The sequence below is a fragment of the Uloborus diversus genome, unplaced genomic scaffold (genome assembly GCF_026930045.1).
Source record: "Uloborus diversus isolate 005 unplaced genomic scaffold, Udiv.v.3.1 scaffold_361, whole genome shotgun sequence".
Classification (NCBI taxonomy): Eukaryota; Metazoa; Arthropoda; class Arachnida; order Araneae; family Uloboridae; genus Uloborus; species Uloborus diversus.
In genome coordinates, this window is record NW_026558529.1 from 125588 (window position 1) to 146885 (window position 21298).

Genomic DNA, 21298 nt, shown 5'->3' on the forward strand with positions numbered 1-21298 from the left:
AAAATATATATTCTTAAGAAAACTGTGCATAACAAACAACGTGGAGTGTGGGGGACGCGGGGTGATTTCGTTCATTAGCTCTGCACAAAATGGTAGAATTAACGAGCTGATGTGTGCATCACATGACTTCCTTTTACACCAATTTAATGGTAATAGTGGCTTGGCGTGAGCAAAGAAACACTTTGAATATTTTTACCCCAAGTTTGTTGCGAACTGAAGGAAACAGACGTTTTATACAGATTAATTTTCCCAATATTGCACATTTTAATGTAATTCAGTGATCTACTCTCTAAATATCTCCAATAATGGCCAAAATAAGTCCCAGATTTAAAAAAAAAACGAGCTTTACATGACTTCCTTTTACACCAATTAATATTATTTCCCCATTATTGCAACTTTAATGTGATTCAATACTTAACTCTCTAAATATCACCAACAATGGCTAAATTAAAACCAGATTTTTTAAAAAACCGCCAAATTTGTCACGAAGTTGGCGACAAAACTTGGCGATAAAAAGACTGGTGATATATCGCCAAGTATCTGCCAAATTATAACACCACTTGAGTTTGCATCGAAAAAAACAATGATTTCCCCCCAAAAAGGTGCAAAAGACCCCTTTAGAAACACCCGAATGCAACCAAAAGAGGAGGTGCACAACTAGACCCCACTAGAAGCCTACGTAACAAATTTCAACTTTCTATGTTAACGTTCTTGAGTTATGCGATATACATACATACGCACACACATACGAGAAAACTCTTTGTAATTAACTCGGAAAACGTCAAAATGGATATTTTGGGCATCTATACATTCTTAGGTACATATGTACGTGTTGTCGGGTCGAAAACGAAAACTCAACATTCATTTAGGAGTGAGCAAAATGGAAACTAAGGTCGATTTTTGAGTGAAAAATTTTTCGCGAATATAATACTTCCTTTTTTGTAAAAAGAAGTAAAAAAGAATTAAATTAACAAACCGACAAATTTGTCGCCAAGTTGGCGAAAAAACTTGGCGACCAAAAACTTGGCCATATATCGTCTAGCTAGTTTGCTAAATTATAACACCACTTGAGTTTGCACTGAAGTTAACAATGATTTCCCCCAAAAAAGGTGTAAAGGACACCGTTTGAAAAATCCGAATGGAAACAAAAGGGGAGGTGCACAACTAGACCTCACTAGGAGTCTACGTACCAAATTCAACTTTCTAGGACATACTGTTTTTGAGTTTATGCGAGATACATACGCACATACATACGTATATACAGACGTCACTAGAAAATTCGTTGTAATTAATTCAGGGATCGTCAAAATGGATATTTCGGGGGTCTATACGTTCTTAGGCATATATCCACGTGAAAAAAAGAAAAAACTCAATATTCATTCGGGGGCGAACAAAATGGAAATTTAAGCCGATTTTGTTTGGGTCAAATTTTTTCTCTTATGCAATACTTTCTTTACTTCGTAAAAGGGAGTTAAAATTGAAGAAACTTTTTTTTGTTTTTCAATTGATTAAACATTTTTCAGACCGACTAGAAACATGCTTCGAGGTACATGGGTTTCAGACCACCTTTGTTACAAATTCCATGACTGTTAGTGCTCAGTAAACTGACAGACACACTAACACATATAAAAACAAACTTTCTTTTGTACAAAGAGAAGATGTGTCCCTAAAAATAAATCGAACATTAAAAATGAACGTTCATTGTCTTTCGAGAACCAATTTATTTTTAAAATGTGTGAAATGGCTGATAGCAAACATACAAAGGTCAAGAGCACATAAAAAACGGAAAGAGAGAAAAGAATGGGAAGGAAAACATAACAGACAGCAGGATATTGAATTTCAAGGCCGAGCGTTGAGAGTAAGTGTCAAGTTCTTATCTGAATTGTATACACATGGCTGAGTTAAAAGAGAAAAGTCAACTCCTCGCTTGTGTGCTTAAAAAATAGGAATTTAAAACTTCATAAGTGTCACTTCATGAAATTGCCTTTACTGTAAGTTAAAATTGTTATTTTATTGTTCATTTGAGTTAGCGATTCATATGACAGTATACTAGTTACAAAATCTTTTTTTACCATAGAGCAATAATTGTTCTTAATGCGAATGAGATAAAGTTAAACTTGAACTGGTGGGATGGGTGTTTTATACCACGAGAATTGGACCTTTGGTTTCAAACTTTTGGCAATGCTTACATGTATGGATGTGTACTGCCGTGGGAAGGTAAAGGGTAGTAACGGTAAATTTGTCATGTTTTTACTTCCTTTTACACAATAAAGGAAGTATTGTATTCGCAAAAGTATGTTCAGGCAAATATCGGCCTAAATTTTCATTTTGTTCACTGCTGAGTTGTTTTCTCGACCGCGCGTGCACATGCACCTAAAAACGTAACGAGCTAATTACCTCGATTCCCACGAGTTTTCTCGTGACGTCCATATGTACGTATGTGAGTATGTGCCTATGTATCTCATATAACTCAAAAACGGCATGCTGTAGAAAGTTGAAATTTGGTATCCTCCTATTTGGTGATTCCTAGTGGGGTCTAGTTGAGCACCTCCACTTTTAGTTGCATTCGGTGGTTTAAAAAGGGGTCTTTTACACCTTTTGTGGGAAAAGCAGTGTTTATTTTAATCCTAACTCAAGTGATGTCATAATTTGGTGAACATTTGGCGATATATCGCCAAGTTTTTCGTCGCTACGTTTTGCCAACAACTTATAAATATATCATCAAAATGGCGATGAATTTGGCGAAAAAAAAATATATTTTTCGAAGTTGGTTTCAATGTGGTGCTATTGACGTTATTTAGAGAGTTATCCATTGAATCACGTTAAAATTGTCGATATTGGGAATCTCTGTAAAACGCTTTTTTGCATCGGTTGGCGATAAACTAGTTAATATTTGAAACGTTTTTAGATTCCTTAATGTGAGTGACGCGCCCGAATCAGGTAAGGTTATGGTGTTGGTGTATTTCTGAAAGTATCGATTAAATCAGAAACTATTAAATTGGCGTAAAAAGAAGTCATGTAGAGTACACATCAGTTCGTTTTTTTTTAGATTTTTATTCTCTATTGCACTTCAGCTTTTATGAACAAGCTTGCTTATCTAGTTTCCGCCAAAAATAAAGCACGAAAAAAGTTCAAGCTCCAACACTTTCCTATTAGTATAAAATAACAAACGCATGTCTTCGAATATCTCAAAAACTCATTTCTTCAGACTTTCAAACCTTCAAAAACTTATTTACCTTCCTACGGTAGTATATGAATATGTATATCACTCGTGAAACTGTTTCAGTTGTATTTTTTTAATACTACAAAAAGCTTGGGAAATTTTAAATGTCTGCTAAACTTTGTGAAGTGCACAAGAGTTAAATGGTTGAGGTAATATACATATTATTTAAATAATACAAAGTAATTTTACTTTTGAATATCAAGATGTAACATTAAATTATGAATAGACTATGAGGTTTTATATATATTTGTAACGACGTTTATATTCTTCTAAAACGTGCTTTTAACAGCATATGCAACAGCTAATACCATCATATTATTGCTGTTAAATGTTTCCTATTAATTGTCATCTAAGTACATTATTTTTAATTGATGTGTCTCCAAGTTTGTAGCAGCACTCTAAAATTACCAAAACCTGTAACTTTGAGTTCAAAAACAACAAAGAAATGATATTCACTTGTTCGTTGACTTCCGATATTTTTAAAGGTTAAAATGAACTTATGCTTATTCTTTACATCCTAACCTTTCTATTTTTTTAAAAGTCCTTTAAACGCTTAATTTAATGCTACTTTAATATTTTCATTGCATGAAAAATTATTTTTCACAGAATTTTTCAACTTTCAAATGTACTTTTTCATTATAACTATATTTAGGTCCTGTAAACTAGGTCACCTTTTGGAAAGTATTGTTTTTGAACAGAATAAGCTAAGGATAAATTCTGAAACAAATAAAGATGAAAACCAAAATAATTTCAAGCATTTAAATTTTCTTCCAGATTAAAACGAAAGATATCATAATAAATCAAACGTCTTTGCAACTGCACTTCTTTTCGACTTATGGTGTTAGGTGCTGATATGTACTTTTATCCTTGATCTATATAATTTTTTTCTTTCTGTGAAGAAAGTTAGCGCACAAAATACCCCCTTTTTCTCACTCTGTCGGACATATTTTCCCGTGGTTAGTATGCAGCTAGAGTACTCTGTGAACCTCGCCATCTTTGGATAAATAACATCTCAATTGTTCAAAATCAGGATATCATATAAAAAAATGATTTTTACATGAAAAAGTCTCTGTTTCAGTGTACATTTCGCTTAATCTCTTTTTTACATTGAACATTTCTAATAATTGGTTCAAATTTTATAAAACTTTAACTGCCCTATTGATTTCTTAGAAGAAAAAAAAAGCTTTCTTCACGGCAAAAGCAATATTGAATCCGGCAACTGGACAAAACTCACTACAGAGCATTATTAGTGGATTCCAGAGCTGTTAGTAATAATTCCATTAAGCTGCAACATTTACCGGAAGAGAAACTTAATGAGGCAATATTTTAAGAGAAAAAAAATTAAGTAAAGTGAAAAATGTGAAAAAAAAAAAGAGCAAAAAGAAAATCATGTGGCAGCAAACGCAAAAATTATTTTCGTTTCAATTTGGTTTTTGTTTTGGCATAAGCGCAGATCAATGATTACTTCCTCTTTGCTCATTGACTAATGTTGGAAATATACCCCTGCGCATGCGTCGGCATTCGCAATGAAAACGTTTTTTATACTTTGATCGGCGACATTTTGTACAGTTTAATGCTTTCATACGATTGAATTCCTCAGATTTTTCATGAAGAAACGTTCTACATCGGAAAGCATCCCTTAAAAATACACCATATCTAGTAATTGCCCTCAGCCTTAAAAAATATCCCCCCCCCCCCCCCGCTTTCACTCCTAGAAGCCCTGCCCCGTATTTACTGTTCTTAAATCTGGCAACCCTGCTCGTAGCGTCCCCGCACATAGCTTTGGGACGCTGAATGTCTTACTTTCTGAAGTGACAGAATGGACCATTAGGTGTGTTAAATTGAAAGTCGTTGAGTGGAATTATTTAGGAATTTCCATAATTTGAAACATGCGAACTTTTTCATAAATGTTGAATGTATATTTTATATTTCTCCGAATCTGATGCACCAGCAGGAAGTGATATTTCTGCGTTCGAATAATTTTTGGACCAACGAAAAAGCTTTTTTCTAAAGCAGTTGTTGTTGCCGAGTCGTAGTTGAGGAGGTGCCAATCAAAACCACACATGTCCAGCTTCAACGAAAATTGGGTTAGTAGCTTATTCAAAAATTGCAGAATGGTTCCTACAGCAATATATAGCTAGTTTAAGCCGAAGAAATTAATGTCCCATTTAAATTATGTTTTAAAACAAAAATCTAATCATACAGGAAAACCTAAATCAAAGAAGAATGTCCATAGGCTTGTTTGAATCAGAAAACAACATGTCCATTTGGTTAATAGGAGGTTCATATTTTGGTCTCGTGAATTAAAGCTGATTTACACTGTCCAGCTTTGCATTTGCTGCAGAGTTTATGGTGGACGTCTGTGAATCTTTTTTAGGTTCTTAGTTCATTTAAAAACAAAAATGTCCATTACAATTTCAATCAAAAAAAAAAACATGTCTATTGGACCTAATCAAAGGAAGATACGTCCAAACAAAAAAATAATTACAGCTTTATTAATCTTGAAAGCTTTTCTTAAGAATAGTAATGAGACTAAATAAATCTGTATAAATATACTAGTCACATCCGCACGGCTTAGTCCGTAGTAGAAAAGTAAAAGGTCTTTTGATTCGCCAGTATATTCACAAATAATGAATGATAAATTTCTTACCAATATACTATGTTAATTTGTTCGTCTATGTTACGTTAATTTGCTCGTGTATGTTATGGTAATTTACTCGTCCATGTTATGGTAATTCGCTCAGTATTGCTGCAGAGGAATTTAAACCAACAATGGTGGATTAAAATTGGAATAGAAAATTAACAAAATCGAATTTTCGAAAAATCGCTTCTACGTGCTCACCCCAATGCTGCGATGTTCCGTTTCGAGGAAGAAATATGGAAATATTAAGTAAACTTCTAGTTTCGGGGTTGTATGGTATTCCCCAAAAGTAGGGTAAGTGCTCCAGTAATCGGCGAGTCTCCAGTAGTCGGCCGAAATGACATAAAACTGTTTTGTTGTTGTATTGATTGCTGAAATTTATAGGTTAACAAAAATCTACAACCGATCTCTTAAATGGTCGGCTACTGGTGATTTTAACCTATGTATGAAACGTATATTAAAGACGTTTTTTGCAGGTTTTTAAGAAGACATATCTTCGAAAATGAATTCTAACGTCATGGAGAGCATTAACGTTCCTCCTTGGCCCATAACGGCAGCTGTCTTAACTTTGGTGACGGCTGTAGTATATCACTATTTCACAAAAGATAAAAAAGTACCTCCAGGACCAATTGGAATACCGTATTTCGGGTATTTCCCGTTCTTGGAAAAGGAAAGTCTGCATACTCATTTGGAAAAAATCGGGGAGAAGTATGGAGACTTCTATAGTTTTACCTGTTGTGGACAACTCTACATACATCTAGGATCTCACAAGGCAGTTAGAGAAGTCTTGGTGTCAAAGAGTGACTGTTTCGAAGTGAAACCTGACTTCATGGAAACTGTGTTTAAAGATGGTAATTATTCTATTTTTTAGTTATTTCTTTCTTTTTTCTATACCAAAATAAAATGTGAAAATTTACTTTAGGACTACCAGAAAGATATGGAATAAAAGATAAACTTGCCGCTTGCTTTGTAGTCTATTTTAGCGCACATCCTTATTTTCAGGTGCATTTGGAAAGGGGATGCAGAGCTGGATCTTCTATTTTTCCGAATCGGGGCAAATTTTGAAACTTCCACGCTTACTCATCTTTATTTGAGATATTATATCGAGTTTCAAAGGGAAAAAAAAAACACAGAAATAGGGTGAATTTGACACCTGATCAAGGATTCCGACATGCTGCCCCTACCCCAGATCCGGCAGTGAAGGGGAAAGGATCGCCTATATTTGAATAAATAAAGTTTTTGTGAAAAGCCTAAAGCCTACAGCAAAGTATGGAATCGTTGAATCAGGCGCAATTGACGACCTAATATTATTTTGTGGATGAAAAAGCTGTATTAAGTGTGATTTAAGAGCTGTACGAAACTGATTCTTTTGGCATTATCTATTTTAGGACTAATTCTAGATAATGGAGAATCCTGGAAAGTCCTCCGAAAATATTTTAATCAATACCTGAAGGACAGCGGCTTTTCGACCATTAAAGAGGAGAAGGCGGGGCCTTTCTATGACTCCACCCTCGCCATCATCTCGGACCTGACGAATTCAAAAGGCAAGTCCGTAAACATCACAGAATTCGTAATGGAGAAAAGCATCTACATCATCCGTAAGATTCTTCTTGATGAATCTTGCATGACGGATGACGAACTTCACTCATTTGTTGCGGATTATACAGAAATGACGGCAGGGTTAATTGACATGCGATACTTTCTTTGCTCCAATTTAGTCAGGTAAGCAGCTGAGTTTTTATTTGATTGTTTTTTTATTTATTTATATATATATATATATATATATATATATATATATATATATATATATATATATATTCATACACTAGTGGACAATTGTTAAGGACGGATGGCAATAGCAGCGTTAGCAACTACAAAATGGAAGGCAAAGAAATATGGAAATGAGCATAAGTATGCAAATTTTAGACTCACGACGTTGCTGGTCACGTGATAGCGCTGAAAAGCGATGTAAAGGATTTGGCGCGTGACGACCAATGTTGTTCAAAAGCAAAGTTTGACGGGAACGAATTAATTGACGAAGTTGCATTTTTCGGTATGTCTTCCCTATATCCCTTAGATGATTTTATGGGTGGCCGTGTGGTTGGCAACATCGAAGACGGTCAGAAAGATTTAGATGTTGTCGGGGAGTTCGAATTCAGTCGCAGGGTTGTTTCTAGAGATTTGGAAATCATTTCAAATAAATGGAATGTGTTGCAAATGTCACGAGGGAGATCGTGTACGCAATACGACATCAGCAGAAGATTGGTACTTAGTGCTTGCAACGAAAAGGAACCAGCGCAACACAGCTAATGAGGTAGCAAAGCAGTTTCCACCTGCTACTAGCAAGCGAAAAACTGTAGCCAGACGTTTAAATTTAGTAAGACTATACGCCCATAAGCTTGTTTCGTACATCTCATTGTCGGCAAGTCAGTGTTTTGCTCGTTTGTAATAATGTCCTCAGCATCGCATTTGGAGAGAACTTGACTATGCTTGTGTACTATTCTCAGATGAATGCAGGTTCAGTCTGTCGTTTAAAAGTGGACGACAACTAACCTGGCATGATAGTAGTACAGCATACAAGCCGGCAAAATTAAAAGAAAAGGACTAGTATCCAAAAGTTGTGTCATGGTATGAGTAGGATTATGATCGATGGCCGTACGTCGCTCGTGTGCTTCCAAACAAGGCTATAACGGCTAGTGATACATTAATGTTGCTCTACTGCCTTATGTTCACGAGTTCTGGGGTGCTGTGAGCGATAAATTGGTTTTCATGGATGGCAACGTATCATGTCATCGACAATCGACTTCCATGATTGTCCAGCTCACTCAAAATATTCCACCCATCACATGGCCAGCACGTTCTATAGATCTGAATCATATTGAAAATGTTTGGGATGCTTTGGGGAGCAGTCTTGCTGGTCGACAATGCCCTCCAATAAGCAAGGACACCCTTATCTGTGACTGACAGAAGAATGGGATGAATTACCCCAACAGCTGCTGTTAATGTTGTGTAAATCATCACATGACGTGTGGAAGCTAGCATCGCTCTCCATGGTAGCCATATCCAATATTGACATCTTACGCCGAAACGTTTCGTCCTTTGAATACTTTTAAATGCCTTCTGGATTTTAGAGCACAATAAATTATCGTCATTGCAATGTTCTAGAGTTCTGTCATTAGTTTATTTCACTTGGCATCCAATTACACTTCTTTTTACGCGCTACATAGCACATTGGAATCCGTCCTTAGCAATTGTCCACCAGTATATATATATATATATATATATATATATATATATATATATATATATATATATATATATATATATATATATATATATATATATATATATATATATATATATATATATATATAGATAGATAGATAGATAGATAGATAGATAGATATATATAGATATATATAAAGGGTGTCCCAAAATTAACGCCAGATTTGAATTTGCCGCCATTTTTGCAATAAATGGTTGGCAACCCTGAAAAAAGAACAATTTGACAGCTGAGAGTTTAAGGTAATCAAAAATGGAGTGTTATACGATACAATAACGCGCTTTCATTATTAAACAATTGTTTCAAAAATAATGAAAGTTGAGGCTGGTCAAGCAGTTACTGTTATTGGCGCTCGGTATCGCAACACGGTAATGCACGGGTGGTTGTGGGCTTGTTGACATAGACCTTCGAATTCAAATAACCCCATAAGAAGAAATTTAAAAATGTTAAATCACACGATCTAGGGTGCCAATTCTGATGACCGAAATGAGAGAGTACGCGACTAGGAAATGCCTTACGCAGTAATTGAAATGTTTCACTCTCTCTAGCTGTATGGTACAATAACACCCCATTTTTACTAGTCCTAAACTCTCAACTGTCAAATTGTTCTTTTTCATGGCTGCCAACAATTTATGGAAAAAATGGTGGCAAATTCAAATCTTGCGTTAATTTTGGGACACCCTTTATATATATATATATATATATATATATATATATATATATATATATATATATATATATATATATATATATACAGATGGGGGACAAAATAATGTGAACACCTGTGAAATAAGGAAAAATCTTTATTAATAGAGGGTTGGACCACCCTTTGATTGAAGAACAGATTGAATGCGACGGGGGATAGATGCATAAAGGTCATGGACAACATTTAAAGGAATATTAAGTCATTCCCCCTGCAGAATGGTCTCTAATTCCGAAAGTACGGATGGAGGTGGAAATCGGGAACGAAGTTTGGACTCTAAATATCCTCATAAATGTTCAATAATATTTAAGTCCGGAGACTTGAGGGGGCCAGGCGAGATGTTCAACTTCACTGTCATGCTCTTCGAACCATTCTTGGACACATCTGGCAGTGTGTATGGGGGCGTTGTCGTCTTGAAAGAGCGGTCGCTCTCCAGGGAACACAGTCTGGACAAACGGATGGACATGATCCTCTAGAATGCTCAGATAGTGATTAGATTTGACACGCCCATGCAGAATAACAAGTGGCCCAAGACCACGCCAAGATATCGCACCCCATACCATAATTGAACCACCCCCATGCTTCACAGTCGGCAAGAGGCATTCAGGATTAAAGGCTTCTGAGGGCGTTCGCCAGACATAAACGCGCCCGGTAGTCTGAAATAGGGTAAATGATGATTCTTCTGACCATATTACCTGTTGCCACATCTGTGAGGACCAAACTTTGTGGTCTCGGCACCATTGACGTCGCTTGAAAGCATTAGTTGCTGTCACCAATTGTTTTCGAATTGCCACTCTGCCATAAATGTTCGCAGCATGAAGCTCCCTTTTGACAGTTTTTGTTGAAACGGGGTCCTGGAGATGGCTGGTCATTTCAGATGTTATTTCGGATAAGGATTGCTTGCGCTTTTGGGCTACTATGCGCTTCAAAGCTCTTCTATCCCTATCAGCAAGCTTTGACTTTCGGCCACTGTGGTGCTTTGAAGACGTCGTCTTACCTTCTTTCGTGTATGCTGTCATAACCTCTGACACCGTACCTCTTGCACACCCCCAAAAGCTTTGCTGTTTCCGTAACCGATGCTCCACTTAAACGCGCCCCAACAATCATTCCTCTTTGGAACTCTGTAAGGTCTGACATCTCAACTTATTACAGAAACTTAGAACCAAGCACGCAACATTTGTGACTACTGTTGAGACACTGATAGGTTCCTTTTCACGCTCACCAGGTGGCAGACTTCTGTTGCAGGTGGCGTGGCTGTACTATAGGTGTGAAATACGGCATACTTTTTCATAGGTGTTCATATTATTTTGTCCCCCATCTGTATATATATATATATATATATATATATATATATATATATATATATATATATATATATATATATATATATATATATATATATATATATATATATATATATATATATATATATATATATATATATATATATATATATATATATATATATATATATATATATATATATATATATAGTTCTTAATGCAAAATAAAATTATGATTTTTTTTTTTTTTTTTTTTGAAGTGAAACATGTTATGTGAGGGCTTTGAAATTCTGATCCGCAAGCTTTTTGTCTGACGGAGGTAACTTAGTTATCTTTTTTTAAATTGTTGCCAAAAACAATAAAAAATAATAGCAGTTATTCAGTTAATTTTATTAACGCATTGAAAAAATTAATTGTAAGTCTGAACTTAAGCAGAAATTTTTTTGCATAGACTAGATACACAACTCCGTAGCGAAAGCCACTGGCCGTCATTTTGAATGAGCGAAACTTTAAATAGACGAACAAAAGCGTAGCCTACGTGGATGCAACTCTATTTGCATTCCATAAGGGGTACGTCAAAAGTTGTTTGCATGCCTGTGAAAAGCCACGAGCTTGCGCTTTTCGGAAATTCGCCCGTCTATACTGGAAGGGCTCGTTGTCCATGAGTCCGGTTTCTCGTTGTGTTTCTAGTTAATGCAACATCTATGAAACTTTGTGGTCATCAGTTTAAAAACGTAATACACATTGTTTAAGTTCAGCCGTGAAATTATTTTTTCAATTTATTAACAAAACTAACTTTATAATAAATAATATTTTTCATGGGTTTTGTGAGCAATTAAAAAAGCGTGTTTCGAGTATTGTTTAGTTTTTCGTTGTTTATGTTCTACTTTCTTCATTAAAATATACATTTTTTATTCGAATATGCCTAAGTCAGGCGTAGAAAGAACAAGAGAGTGGTGTGAGAAAAAACGTGCGGGTTCAGAATGTAAAAGAAAAAATATCACTTCTATCATGTCTATATAACAGACTTTTTGTTTTAATCCAACAAAAATTTGTTGACGTCACAACGAAATCCAAGGTTCTTTCCTTTTTGCATTGTGCTCTGAATAAAGAAATTTAGGTTTGGAGTTCGTTTCTGCCGGCTGAGTACTGACTAAGGCCGACAGTTTACAACATTGAGTGACCATACTAGTGAAACCAAAAATTATTGAACTTAAAACAAAAACCCTTTATTCCAAAAGAAACAAATAGTTTTACTTATATAATAAAACAGTCCGTTAGCAAATGGAACATTAATAAACATACTTTTCAAAAGTGGTAAATGCATTTTGTTTATCTGTAAAGTTCTGGTAGCATTTTACGCAGCATTAACAGTTTGCCAAAGCATAAATTATGCTCATTTCTCATTTAGGACTCTTTTTCATCCACGGAATCATGTATTTAAAGTGGCACAGAAATACCATGACAAAATAGAAAACTTGTTATTGAAAGTCATGCAGCGCAGCGAATCGACACTAGATGAAAATCATATACGAGACATATTTGATGCATATATAATGGAGCGACTTTCCAGGAAAAGAAAAAATGATTCGACAGCGGAACACTTTTCTGGTAAGAAATTGTTCATAATTCCCATGCGATCAACGCATTTTAGTGCTTTCACATCTTTTAAACGTTATTCTTTTTTTAAACGAGCTTATAGATGTAAAATCATTTTTCGTATACCCTTTTGGTAGATGACTTAACACAGACAAGCTTGCACAGCTCTGCATCGAAAACTGGGTCCCTTGAATCCTAAAACATGTGTCTGAATTTCTTGGCAAATTAGTGCTTTTAACGTTGTAACTCTTATTACTGTTGTTTCGTTTCTCAAATGTATATTTATTTATTTTATATTAAACTTACATTTAAAAAAAGTAACATGATTTACTGCTTGCAGAATTAACGTAGAATCTACAACCCTAGGAAGTTTTTTAAATAAAAATTTAAATTTCAATGTGCCATAAACGATTCTATGATTTTTGGCACAATATACATACTTATCAGTCGTATAATGCATATATGCGTACATAAAGTTTGCTAAAAAAGTAACCTACCTTTGACTGAAAAAAAATTCTGAAGCGTTGGAAACTTTCACCCCTTCAAAGTAGTCCCCTCAGGACTCCACACCTTATCCTGACACAATTATCCTAACGCTGCTGCCACTATTGGAAGTATTCTGAGAAGGTCTGTATCGGAATTTTGTTTAGTTTGGCTGTCGTTGCAGTCATAATATCCTCTCATGCCTGAAATTCCGTTGCTTTCAAGCGCCCTTTACATTAAGGGAACTTTCAGAAGGCTTAGGGTTCCATATCAGAAGAATGAGGTGACGACAGCGGTCTGTTTTTTTTTTTTTTTTTTTTTTTGAAAAAAAATTCCGAATCAAGAGCGAGAAACTTACAAGAAAATTGCCACCAAAAACCAGCTCCATCTACCGAATGTTCTACATTCAGCTGTCGCCCAGTTTTTTGGCAATGCGATGCAGTAGCATTGCTCCAATCATTCCGTCATTTTCCTAGAAATTGAAAAATTGACGTATGCACTACACACTGCCACACTCAAACGCTGTTTGTCAACGACCAACGCTATAATAAACAGAAAAGAAAAATCCCACAAGCGAAAAAGGTTCAAGATGAACCCATTCAAATGCGCTTGATTTATATCCTTCATATATTGAGGACATTCGCAAAAAAAAAAAAAAAAAAAGAAGAAGATTCGATAATTTTTAACAAATCTCGTATTTATAATATAAGTTATTTATAAAAACAAAACTCAAGAAATAGCGCTTTCTTTTTATTAAATTACCAAAGCAAAAATTTTCGCTCATTAACTGCATTTTTCTTTCCTCTTCAGACAAGCGATTCACGTCCTCTGTGATCCAAATAATTGGAGACGGCATAACTTCTGTGGCACTGTTCACGTGTAACTTCATCAAAGCCCTCCTTGACCACCCGGAAGAGCAGGAAAAAATCTATCAGGAAGTCATCAGCATTGTTGGCACAAATCGACAGCCAGCGATTGCGGACAGAAGCAAGCTACCATACACAAATTCATTCATGTACGAAGTGATGAGGACAACACAATTCTTTCCTCTAATTCCAAGTTTACAATGCACGAGTAAGTTTTTTGTGTACATTTTCTTGTTGCTGCTTGTAAGACAAAGTGCACAGGCAGAAACGATGACAAAAATTAGACAGTGTCAAAGATCTTATCTGTGCATAATGTATTACTGATGCAGTCCATGTTAATTTGGAAATGGGTACGAGCAATGGAAGGGCAGCTAGAAAGGAGTTTGAGCTCCAGCACTGTGCCTGTGCAGTGATTGCGCTCCCCATTTTGCACTCAACCAAGGGAAGTGACACAACTCAAAAAAAAAAGACAGCATTGAAGAAAATCGAGGTTTTACAGAACATTAGTTTTAAGTGATTTTGTCTCAAATATGACAATATGCGCAAGAACTTATGATGTGATGTTTACTGGTTAGTGTTTGTTGTCTACGTTAATAAAAATTTCTACTTAAAGTTCGAAATTGTTTCTTCTAAATTATGAAAGTTTAATGATATATTATGACTATTGCTTACATCGCGTTTACGTCACCACGCACCAGTTATGAAAGATGATGCGAGTTTTGTGGCAAGCAAGAGCATTACATGTAGATTTTAAATCAATAGGTAGTACGTTTTTCTTAAATTTTGAGTTGTGTCACTTTTCTTGCCGAGAGGAATGTTCTTGAGCACTTCAAAAGTGTTTTGCCCTAGTCTGTTTATGATCGTCTTAACACCTCAAGGTTGTACTTTAATTCTGGTTAATTTTACTAAAGAGAGTGAATTTCATAGCATCATCGCCAAGAGTTTGTTAAATATAGCATTGGGATGCGTCTTATTAAAGTTCTTACAAAATTCGTTTAACTGGTAGGAGAAAAGGGTGCTCATGTGAACACGGGGCACATGTGAACATGGTGTGTTTTTCTAAGATCGCTTCAAGCAAAAAACCTGGAAAAATTCTTAAATAAGGACAGTACCAGTTGTACCTCTTGGACAAACATTTAGAGCAATAAGCCATTTGATGTGTCTGTGGTGGCAACTTCTTTGTTTTGGCAGGTGTTGAAAAAAAGAATTTAATTTTTTCTTCACGTGAAAACATTTTCAAAACTAACTACAATGCTAAACCTAAGAATAACGAACCACTGTAAGAACATTCAAGAAAATTTATGACAATTTTTAATTTTTTTTATTAAATTTAAAAAAAATTATTTTTGCGAATTAGTTCTAAAGCAGACGATGGGGCACTTGTGAACACAACATCTGGAGGCACTAGTGAACAGTTCTCGTAACCGCTCTCCGTAATATTATTATTAGTGAAAGATATTGTTAGTGCTATAAAATGTGTTAATATTTATAATTATTATTTTCCTATAATTAGGTTGTAAATTTATTGTTAATTGTTATTAATATTATCAAGTATTTATTTATTTATGTTTATTATTTTTATTTTTTAAATTTTCTGTTACTAAATTAATTAATTAATTTAATTTTTAGTTTAGTCAATAATTTAGTGTAATATAATATTTACAGGAAACAAAAAGACACAAAACATTTTCATTTAATTAAAATCTGAATCATTTTAAAGTACATTATCAAACAATGTATGAAGCCTAAAAGCAAAATATATATAGAATAACCTTTGTATAATAAGAAGTACTTTGTATTATGTAGTCATATTAGTTTTTTTCTAGTCCATTTAGTGATCAGAACAGGCTACGATTCTTAAGAATTTGACAGTGAACAGTTATAAATTTGGGAAAAAAATATTTAAGTACTGTACAATTGAAACTGACGCAGTATAGGTTACAAACCCTTCAACGTATTTGTTATTTAGGTATATGTTTCATAATGAAGAATTTTTCCTTTAAAATGTTATGCTTCTTTGCATTTTTTACCCGTGTTCATATATACCGCAAGCCTGTTCACATGTGCACCTCTATAGGGGCACATGTGAACAACTGAAGACGTCTCTTAACAATACCAAAAAATATAGGAATAATTTTTTAAAAAGTCCCAAAAAAAATTCATGACACAAAGAAATGTTTATTCAATCATAGGGACACTTTTGTGTTGAGAAATCGATGTTTTTTTTTTTTTTTTTTTTTTTTTAATAAAGAATTAAAAAAATTGTTCACATGTGCCCCCTTTAGCCATATTTAGTTTTTCACTATTTTAAGTATTACTTTTGATCAATAAAAGTTCATGCTCTGAAGTTCGGCTGACTTTTCCTTGTTTTAAAACTCAGGCGTTTGATATCAAAAGCAGTTCAAGCCATTCATTCTTAAAAATTGTTTTATTTCATAACTTGACACTTTTGGTACATAGATAAAATTACGCTACAAAGCAATTTCAAGCACATCCAGTTTAATCAGGTTTAAATTGGCTGTCAAAAATCATCTTTCTTTGAAAAGCAGCTCAATGCGTGACTATTTATTCTTTTCTGAACAAAGGGAGCTGGTCTTAATCTTAAACGCTTCAATCTAAAAAAAAAAATAATAATATTTTTTTATGACAAGCTGAGTTGTTTCACATTTTTTAAGAATAAATTTTTATGAAAGAGCATGACCGAAAACATGGGTTGAGTTCCTTTTTTTCTTAATTTCGACTTATTTTCTCTTTTAAAAATAATTTTAAAAGACGTTTAGTCGCTGTTTTCATTTCCACTGCTGACGTCACTAGTGAGCAAGTAGCTATGGTTACTAGAACAAAGTTTCAGGACATTGTTAATCCTCACCAAATTTTATTTCATAAACAATTCTCATTCTACTAATAATTGCTCACAGTGAAAGATCACCAAAAGGCGATATCTTGCCCCGATTCAAAATGACTGTCTTCACTTGTGACGTCACACGATGAAGCATCTTGATTTAAAAATCTGACATTTAAAAAAAATTCTTAAAAATTAAATGTTGGGAAAGCATGAGTATTTTTTAGCTCCAGATATCTAACTACATTTTCTGTGAAAAAACGGTACCTAGGTTTCCACAAACAGTTTGGATAAGCTCATCTTCGACTGGTTCCGCTCTATGTCCGTAAAAACTAAATCGAAGTAACATGAAATACAATGAAATACTAAAATTAAGATTATTTTCCCTCACGATAATATGTGACCAATTTAACATGCTAAAAGAACACATAGTTTTAGGTATTAAGTTATTTACCCAAAATTAGAAACTTTTCTATTTAATTGGGGAAAAAGCCACTATCCAGTAATTCTCTAGTACCTCGAGTAAAAAAAGAAGAAAAATGTGTCGCTCAAATACGTTTTCTACTTCAAAAATGTCTATGTAAAAATTGAAAATGTTGACAACCTCCGATTTACTGTATTTGTTTAATTTTCAGAGCAAACAACTATTAGAGGCTACCGAATACCAAAGGATGCTATAACTGTCTTCAATTTTTGGGCAATAAACCACAACCCCCAGACATATGAAAATCCTTATGAGTTTAAGCCTTCAAGATTCGTTACAGATCCTGGAAAGCCAAAACAAGAATTGCCCATAATTTTTGGAACAGGTAAGCATACGTAAATCTTTTTAAAATAAAGCATTTGTGCATGCAGTCTGGAATAACCATAACTGAGCTGCAGGCAAAAAGCTTCATAAATAAAAGATGCATATCATCTCAATGGTAACTAAACATATTTTAGCACATGAACTTTATGCTGCCGTGGGCAGGTAAAGGACTGCAAATTTTTTCTTTTTTATTGTTTTGCATTTTTGTCTTTTATTGTACGTTAGCTTTATTGTGCAAGCTCGCTTATTTGGCTTCCGCTGAAAAAACAGCGCGAAAAAAATGTGTAATTCCAACATTTTTCGAATAGTAGACTATAAAGTGCTGTCCAATGAGAGATCTACCTTGACCGTACAAAACTGAAATGTTCTACCTCTTTGGATGATTTCTTAATTTCTAAGGTGACGTTTAAAAGCTCTAGAACCAATACCACATTGCGAATTCCGTTTGATAATTTACATCTGCCTTACCTCCCCTTCATAAAGGTGAACTCTTCTAAAATGAGGCGCAGTCAAGGGAAAAACCAAAGGCAGCTGGACTATAAAGGGAAGCATACTTTCAATTTTAAATTTTAAGTCCTTCCCTTTATTTTGAACTAACTGCGTTGCCCGACTTTGCTCGGTCCACCTTGAAAATAAAAAATGTGTATAACGTATATTCAACAATCAGGCGTAAAAAAACAAAAGAAAAAAAAACATCATGATTTCCCTTCCAAGCAATGACGACAGATATTAAAATACTAATTTTATTAATAAAATTTCTCAAAAGAGAAATTAAGTCCAGAAAGATGGATTTAAAATGCGTAACCATGGAAACACAAAATAAAATAAGGAATTAAAATGCGGAAGAAAATGGTTCACATTTTAAATGGAATCGAGATTTCTTAAACTTGATTTAAAAATGCTTGTAACTTTTTTTCCTTTTGAGATAAAACCTTATTTTTTCGACCATAGGTCGAGTTAGATCTGGAGTAAAAAAAGGTCGCTTTTTCAAATGGCGTCAAAAAAAAAAACTGTGGGACAATTCCTTCACTTTTTATGGATAAATTTAATGAAGAAAGTAGTGCCTAAATTTCAGCTAAGCCTAAACAAATTCGAGCTAAAAACGTAAATAACTCCCGCCGCAATTAAGTTAGAGCGTTGGAACAAATTGCGTAGAACGCGGAAAATTCTTCCCTTTCCAACGATATGTAATATTACTAATTGCGAGTAATTTTTTCACCCCCATATTCGGGAATTTATGTGAAAATTGGGCCTAAATTGGAATAAAAAAAGAACTATTCATCGAATTGTTTTCGAACTGGTCTGCAAACCTTCTCGGGACTTAAAGGAACAAATTGTGAAAATTTCAGCGAAATTGGCCGGGTAGTTCTCGAGTTTTGCGAGTTCAAACACACAGACGCTTTTTGGACACTTCATTTTATATATGTAGAGATGCATTGCGACATAAAATTTTGTGCATTGTGTCCAAGACTACACTACACTCTCTGAAAGTAACTGGGGAAGAAAAACTTCACGTTATGACTCTTAGTAGCGAAAGAAGACATGTTTTCTTTTACCCCAAAGTGTTTCCTTGTACCCCACAGACTATTTAGGTAATGGAACCACCTCATTTATTTCCACATGAGACTGCACATAGGTAGATAATCACACTATACATGACAAGTTAAAAAGCTCAAGAAATTCCACACCAACAGTACTCTATCTGTGGCCTGTAGGTTGCATACGACCCGCTAATTTTTTCAAATGTAATCTAAAATCATTCAAGAAAAAATTAATTTATGCGCTGAATGTATGTAAAATACATACAAAATTGTCATTTACATCAAAATTAAATCTTCCAAAAAATAGGAAGAATGAAAAACTTAAGTTGTTTCCATTTACCACAGAGTGCAGTATTTGTGGGGTAAATATAAACATCTCAATTGCAGATCCAAAATAGCTGAAGAAATGAAATTCATAAATAAATACTTCTAGCAACCTTCCACATGACGAATAGAACTATGTAAAAACCAGTTACTTTGCATTTTGTAGACCTGCAGGAGAGGAAAATGTAAGATCACTAAATTTTAAAAAACACCTTTTTTCACAGTGTCTTCTTCAAACACTGATGACCTTACACAGTTTCGAAATACGCGAAACTCTGAATCTGTTCCATATGTTACCTAGTCTTTACCCTTAAATCGGTTAGTTCCCAAAAACTACTACGAGTGTGATAATAGCGTTAGTTTCAATTGATTCTCAAAATCGACTACTCTCTCGGGAGAAGCATTTAAAATGCTTAACCAAATTTGTTTTAATGTAGTTTTTGTTTGAATTTACATTTATCCCAGGTTAAATAACGTTTTGGATTGTTATAATCTTGTGCGGGTATTACTCTTTTGTTCATTAATTATGGAATTATCCGATAATTCAATTACGGATATTACTTGAATTTACCTCGAATAATTTAAAAATGAACGCAAATAAAGACAATAATAACAGCGTGTATGTCTCTATACTATTATTGTCTCTATACTATTATTGACGCATATTGTTCTTCTGTAAAATCATTTGATGTGGTCAAAATATTAGTGCTTTCGGTTATTAATAAATGAAATTGTAACTTTTTGTATACTTTTATTTCTTTTCTTTAAATGACATTTCTGAAAGACTTACTGACTTCTGGGCATTTGGAACCGCTGAAACAAGCAATTGTTAGGTGTCAGGTCTCTTATCATTAAATGATATATTTTGTCATTTCAGGCAAGCGATCGTGTATCGGAGAGTACTTCACGATGATGCAGTCATTCCTCTTCCTCACCACAATCGTCAAAAATTTCAAGCTCTCTTATCCCGACGATGCAAGGAGGAAAGATCCCGTCAGTTTCATCGAAGGAAATATATACGCAATAGCAGAACCTAGACAAGACTAGAAAATTTCATGCAATCATCGAATCAGTGAAAGCCCTTGAAAAGACCTTCAAAAACTGGAAAAAGCGGTCGCTGAAGCTTGTTTTCCAATTTGAATCAGATTTTCAATCTGTTAAGACTCACGTTAGAAGGACCTAGAAGTTCACATAGCATATTTGAGGCAGTGAGAAGCAAAGGGATGTAAGTGGGCATTTTCAAGTTTTAAGTAAAACGAATAAGATAAGGTCCTAGATAGGCTTTCATTGAAATTTTTTTCTAAATCATGCTGTATAACAGCACCTACCAGGACTACTCGTACTACATCTTGCCCTAAAACAGAGGAGAGGGTTACCTACCATTTGTACTGGTTACCTCTAAGTTCTTAATTTTGCCATTTACATCCCTTTGCTTCTCATTGCCTCATTTGAAGATATTATACTCACTGCCAAAAGTTAAGCACGAAAAAAAAATGTTATTTTCTGGAAGTCAATCTGAGTTGGCAACGACTCAGATTGCCAACTCAGAGGCTCCGAACAAGACCTATTTCTCATACATTTATTACACGAGTGATAAATAAATCCCCCCCCCCCCCCAATGTCCACATATTTTTTACAGTCCACATTTTTGCCAGATCATGGTGCGGTCCCCTTTGGAGTTTTGTAAATTTCACATTTTAAA

The 21298-nt window shown here is 34.5% G+C and overlaps 1 protein-coding gene across 1 annotated transcript; it reads left to right on the forward strand.

Annotated features, from left to right (window-relative positions):
* The first annotated feature begins 1974 nt into the window (after nt 1-1974).
* Nucleotides 1975-21116, forward strand: LOC129233367 (cytochrome P450 2A9-like). The gene is made up of 7 exons (XM_054867406.1): nt 1975-1991; nt 6341-6715; nt 7253-7586; nt 12545-12744; nt 14026-14289; nt 17559-17732; nt 20474-21116. Exons 2-7 carry the CDS (start codon nt 6367-6369, stop codon nt 20641-20643), a joined length of 1491 nt encoding a protein of 496 aa, XP_054723381.1. The 5' UTR covers nt 1975-1991; nt 6341-6366; the 3' UTR covers nt 20644-21116.
* The last annotated feature ends 182 nt before the right edge of the window (nt 21117-21298 follow it).

What these genes read in the sequence shown, in the direction of transcription:
- LOC129233367 (XM_054867406.1), top strand. Translation starts at nt 6,367, where the DNA reads ATGAATTCTAACGTCATGGAGAGCATTAACGTTCCTCCTTGGCCCATA. An exon ending in CTTTGCTCCAATTTAGTCAG is followed by an intron (nt 7,587 to 12,544) that starts GTAAGCAGCTGA and finishes TTTCTCATTTAG; the next exon opens with GACTCTTTTTCATCCACGGA. An exon ending in TCCAAGTTTACAATGCACGA is followed by an intron (nt 14,290 to 17,558) that starts GTAAGTTTTTTG and finishes TTTAATTTTCAG; the next exon opens with AGCAAACAACTATTAGAGGC.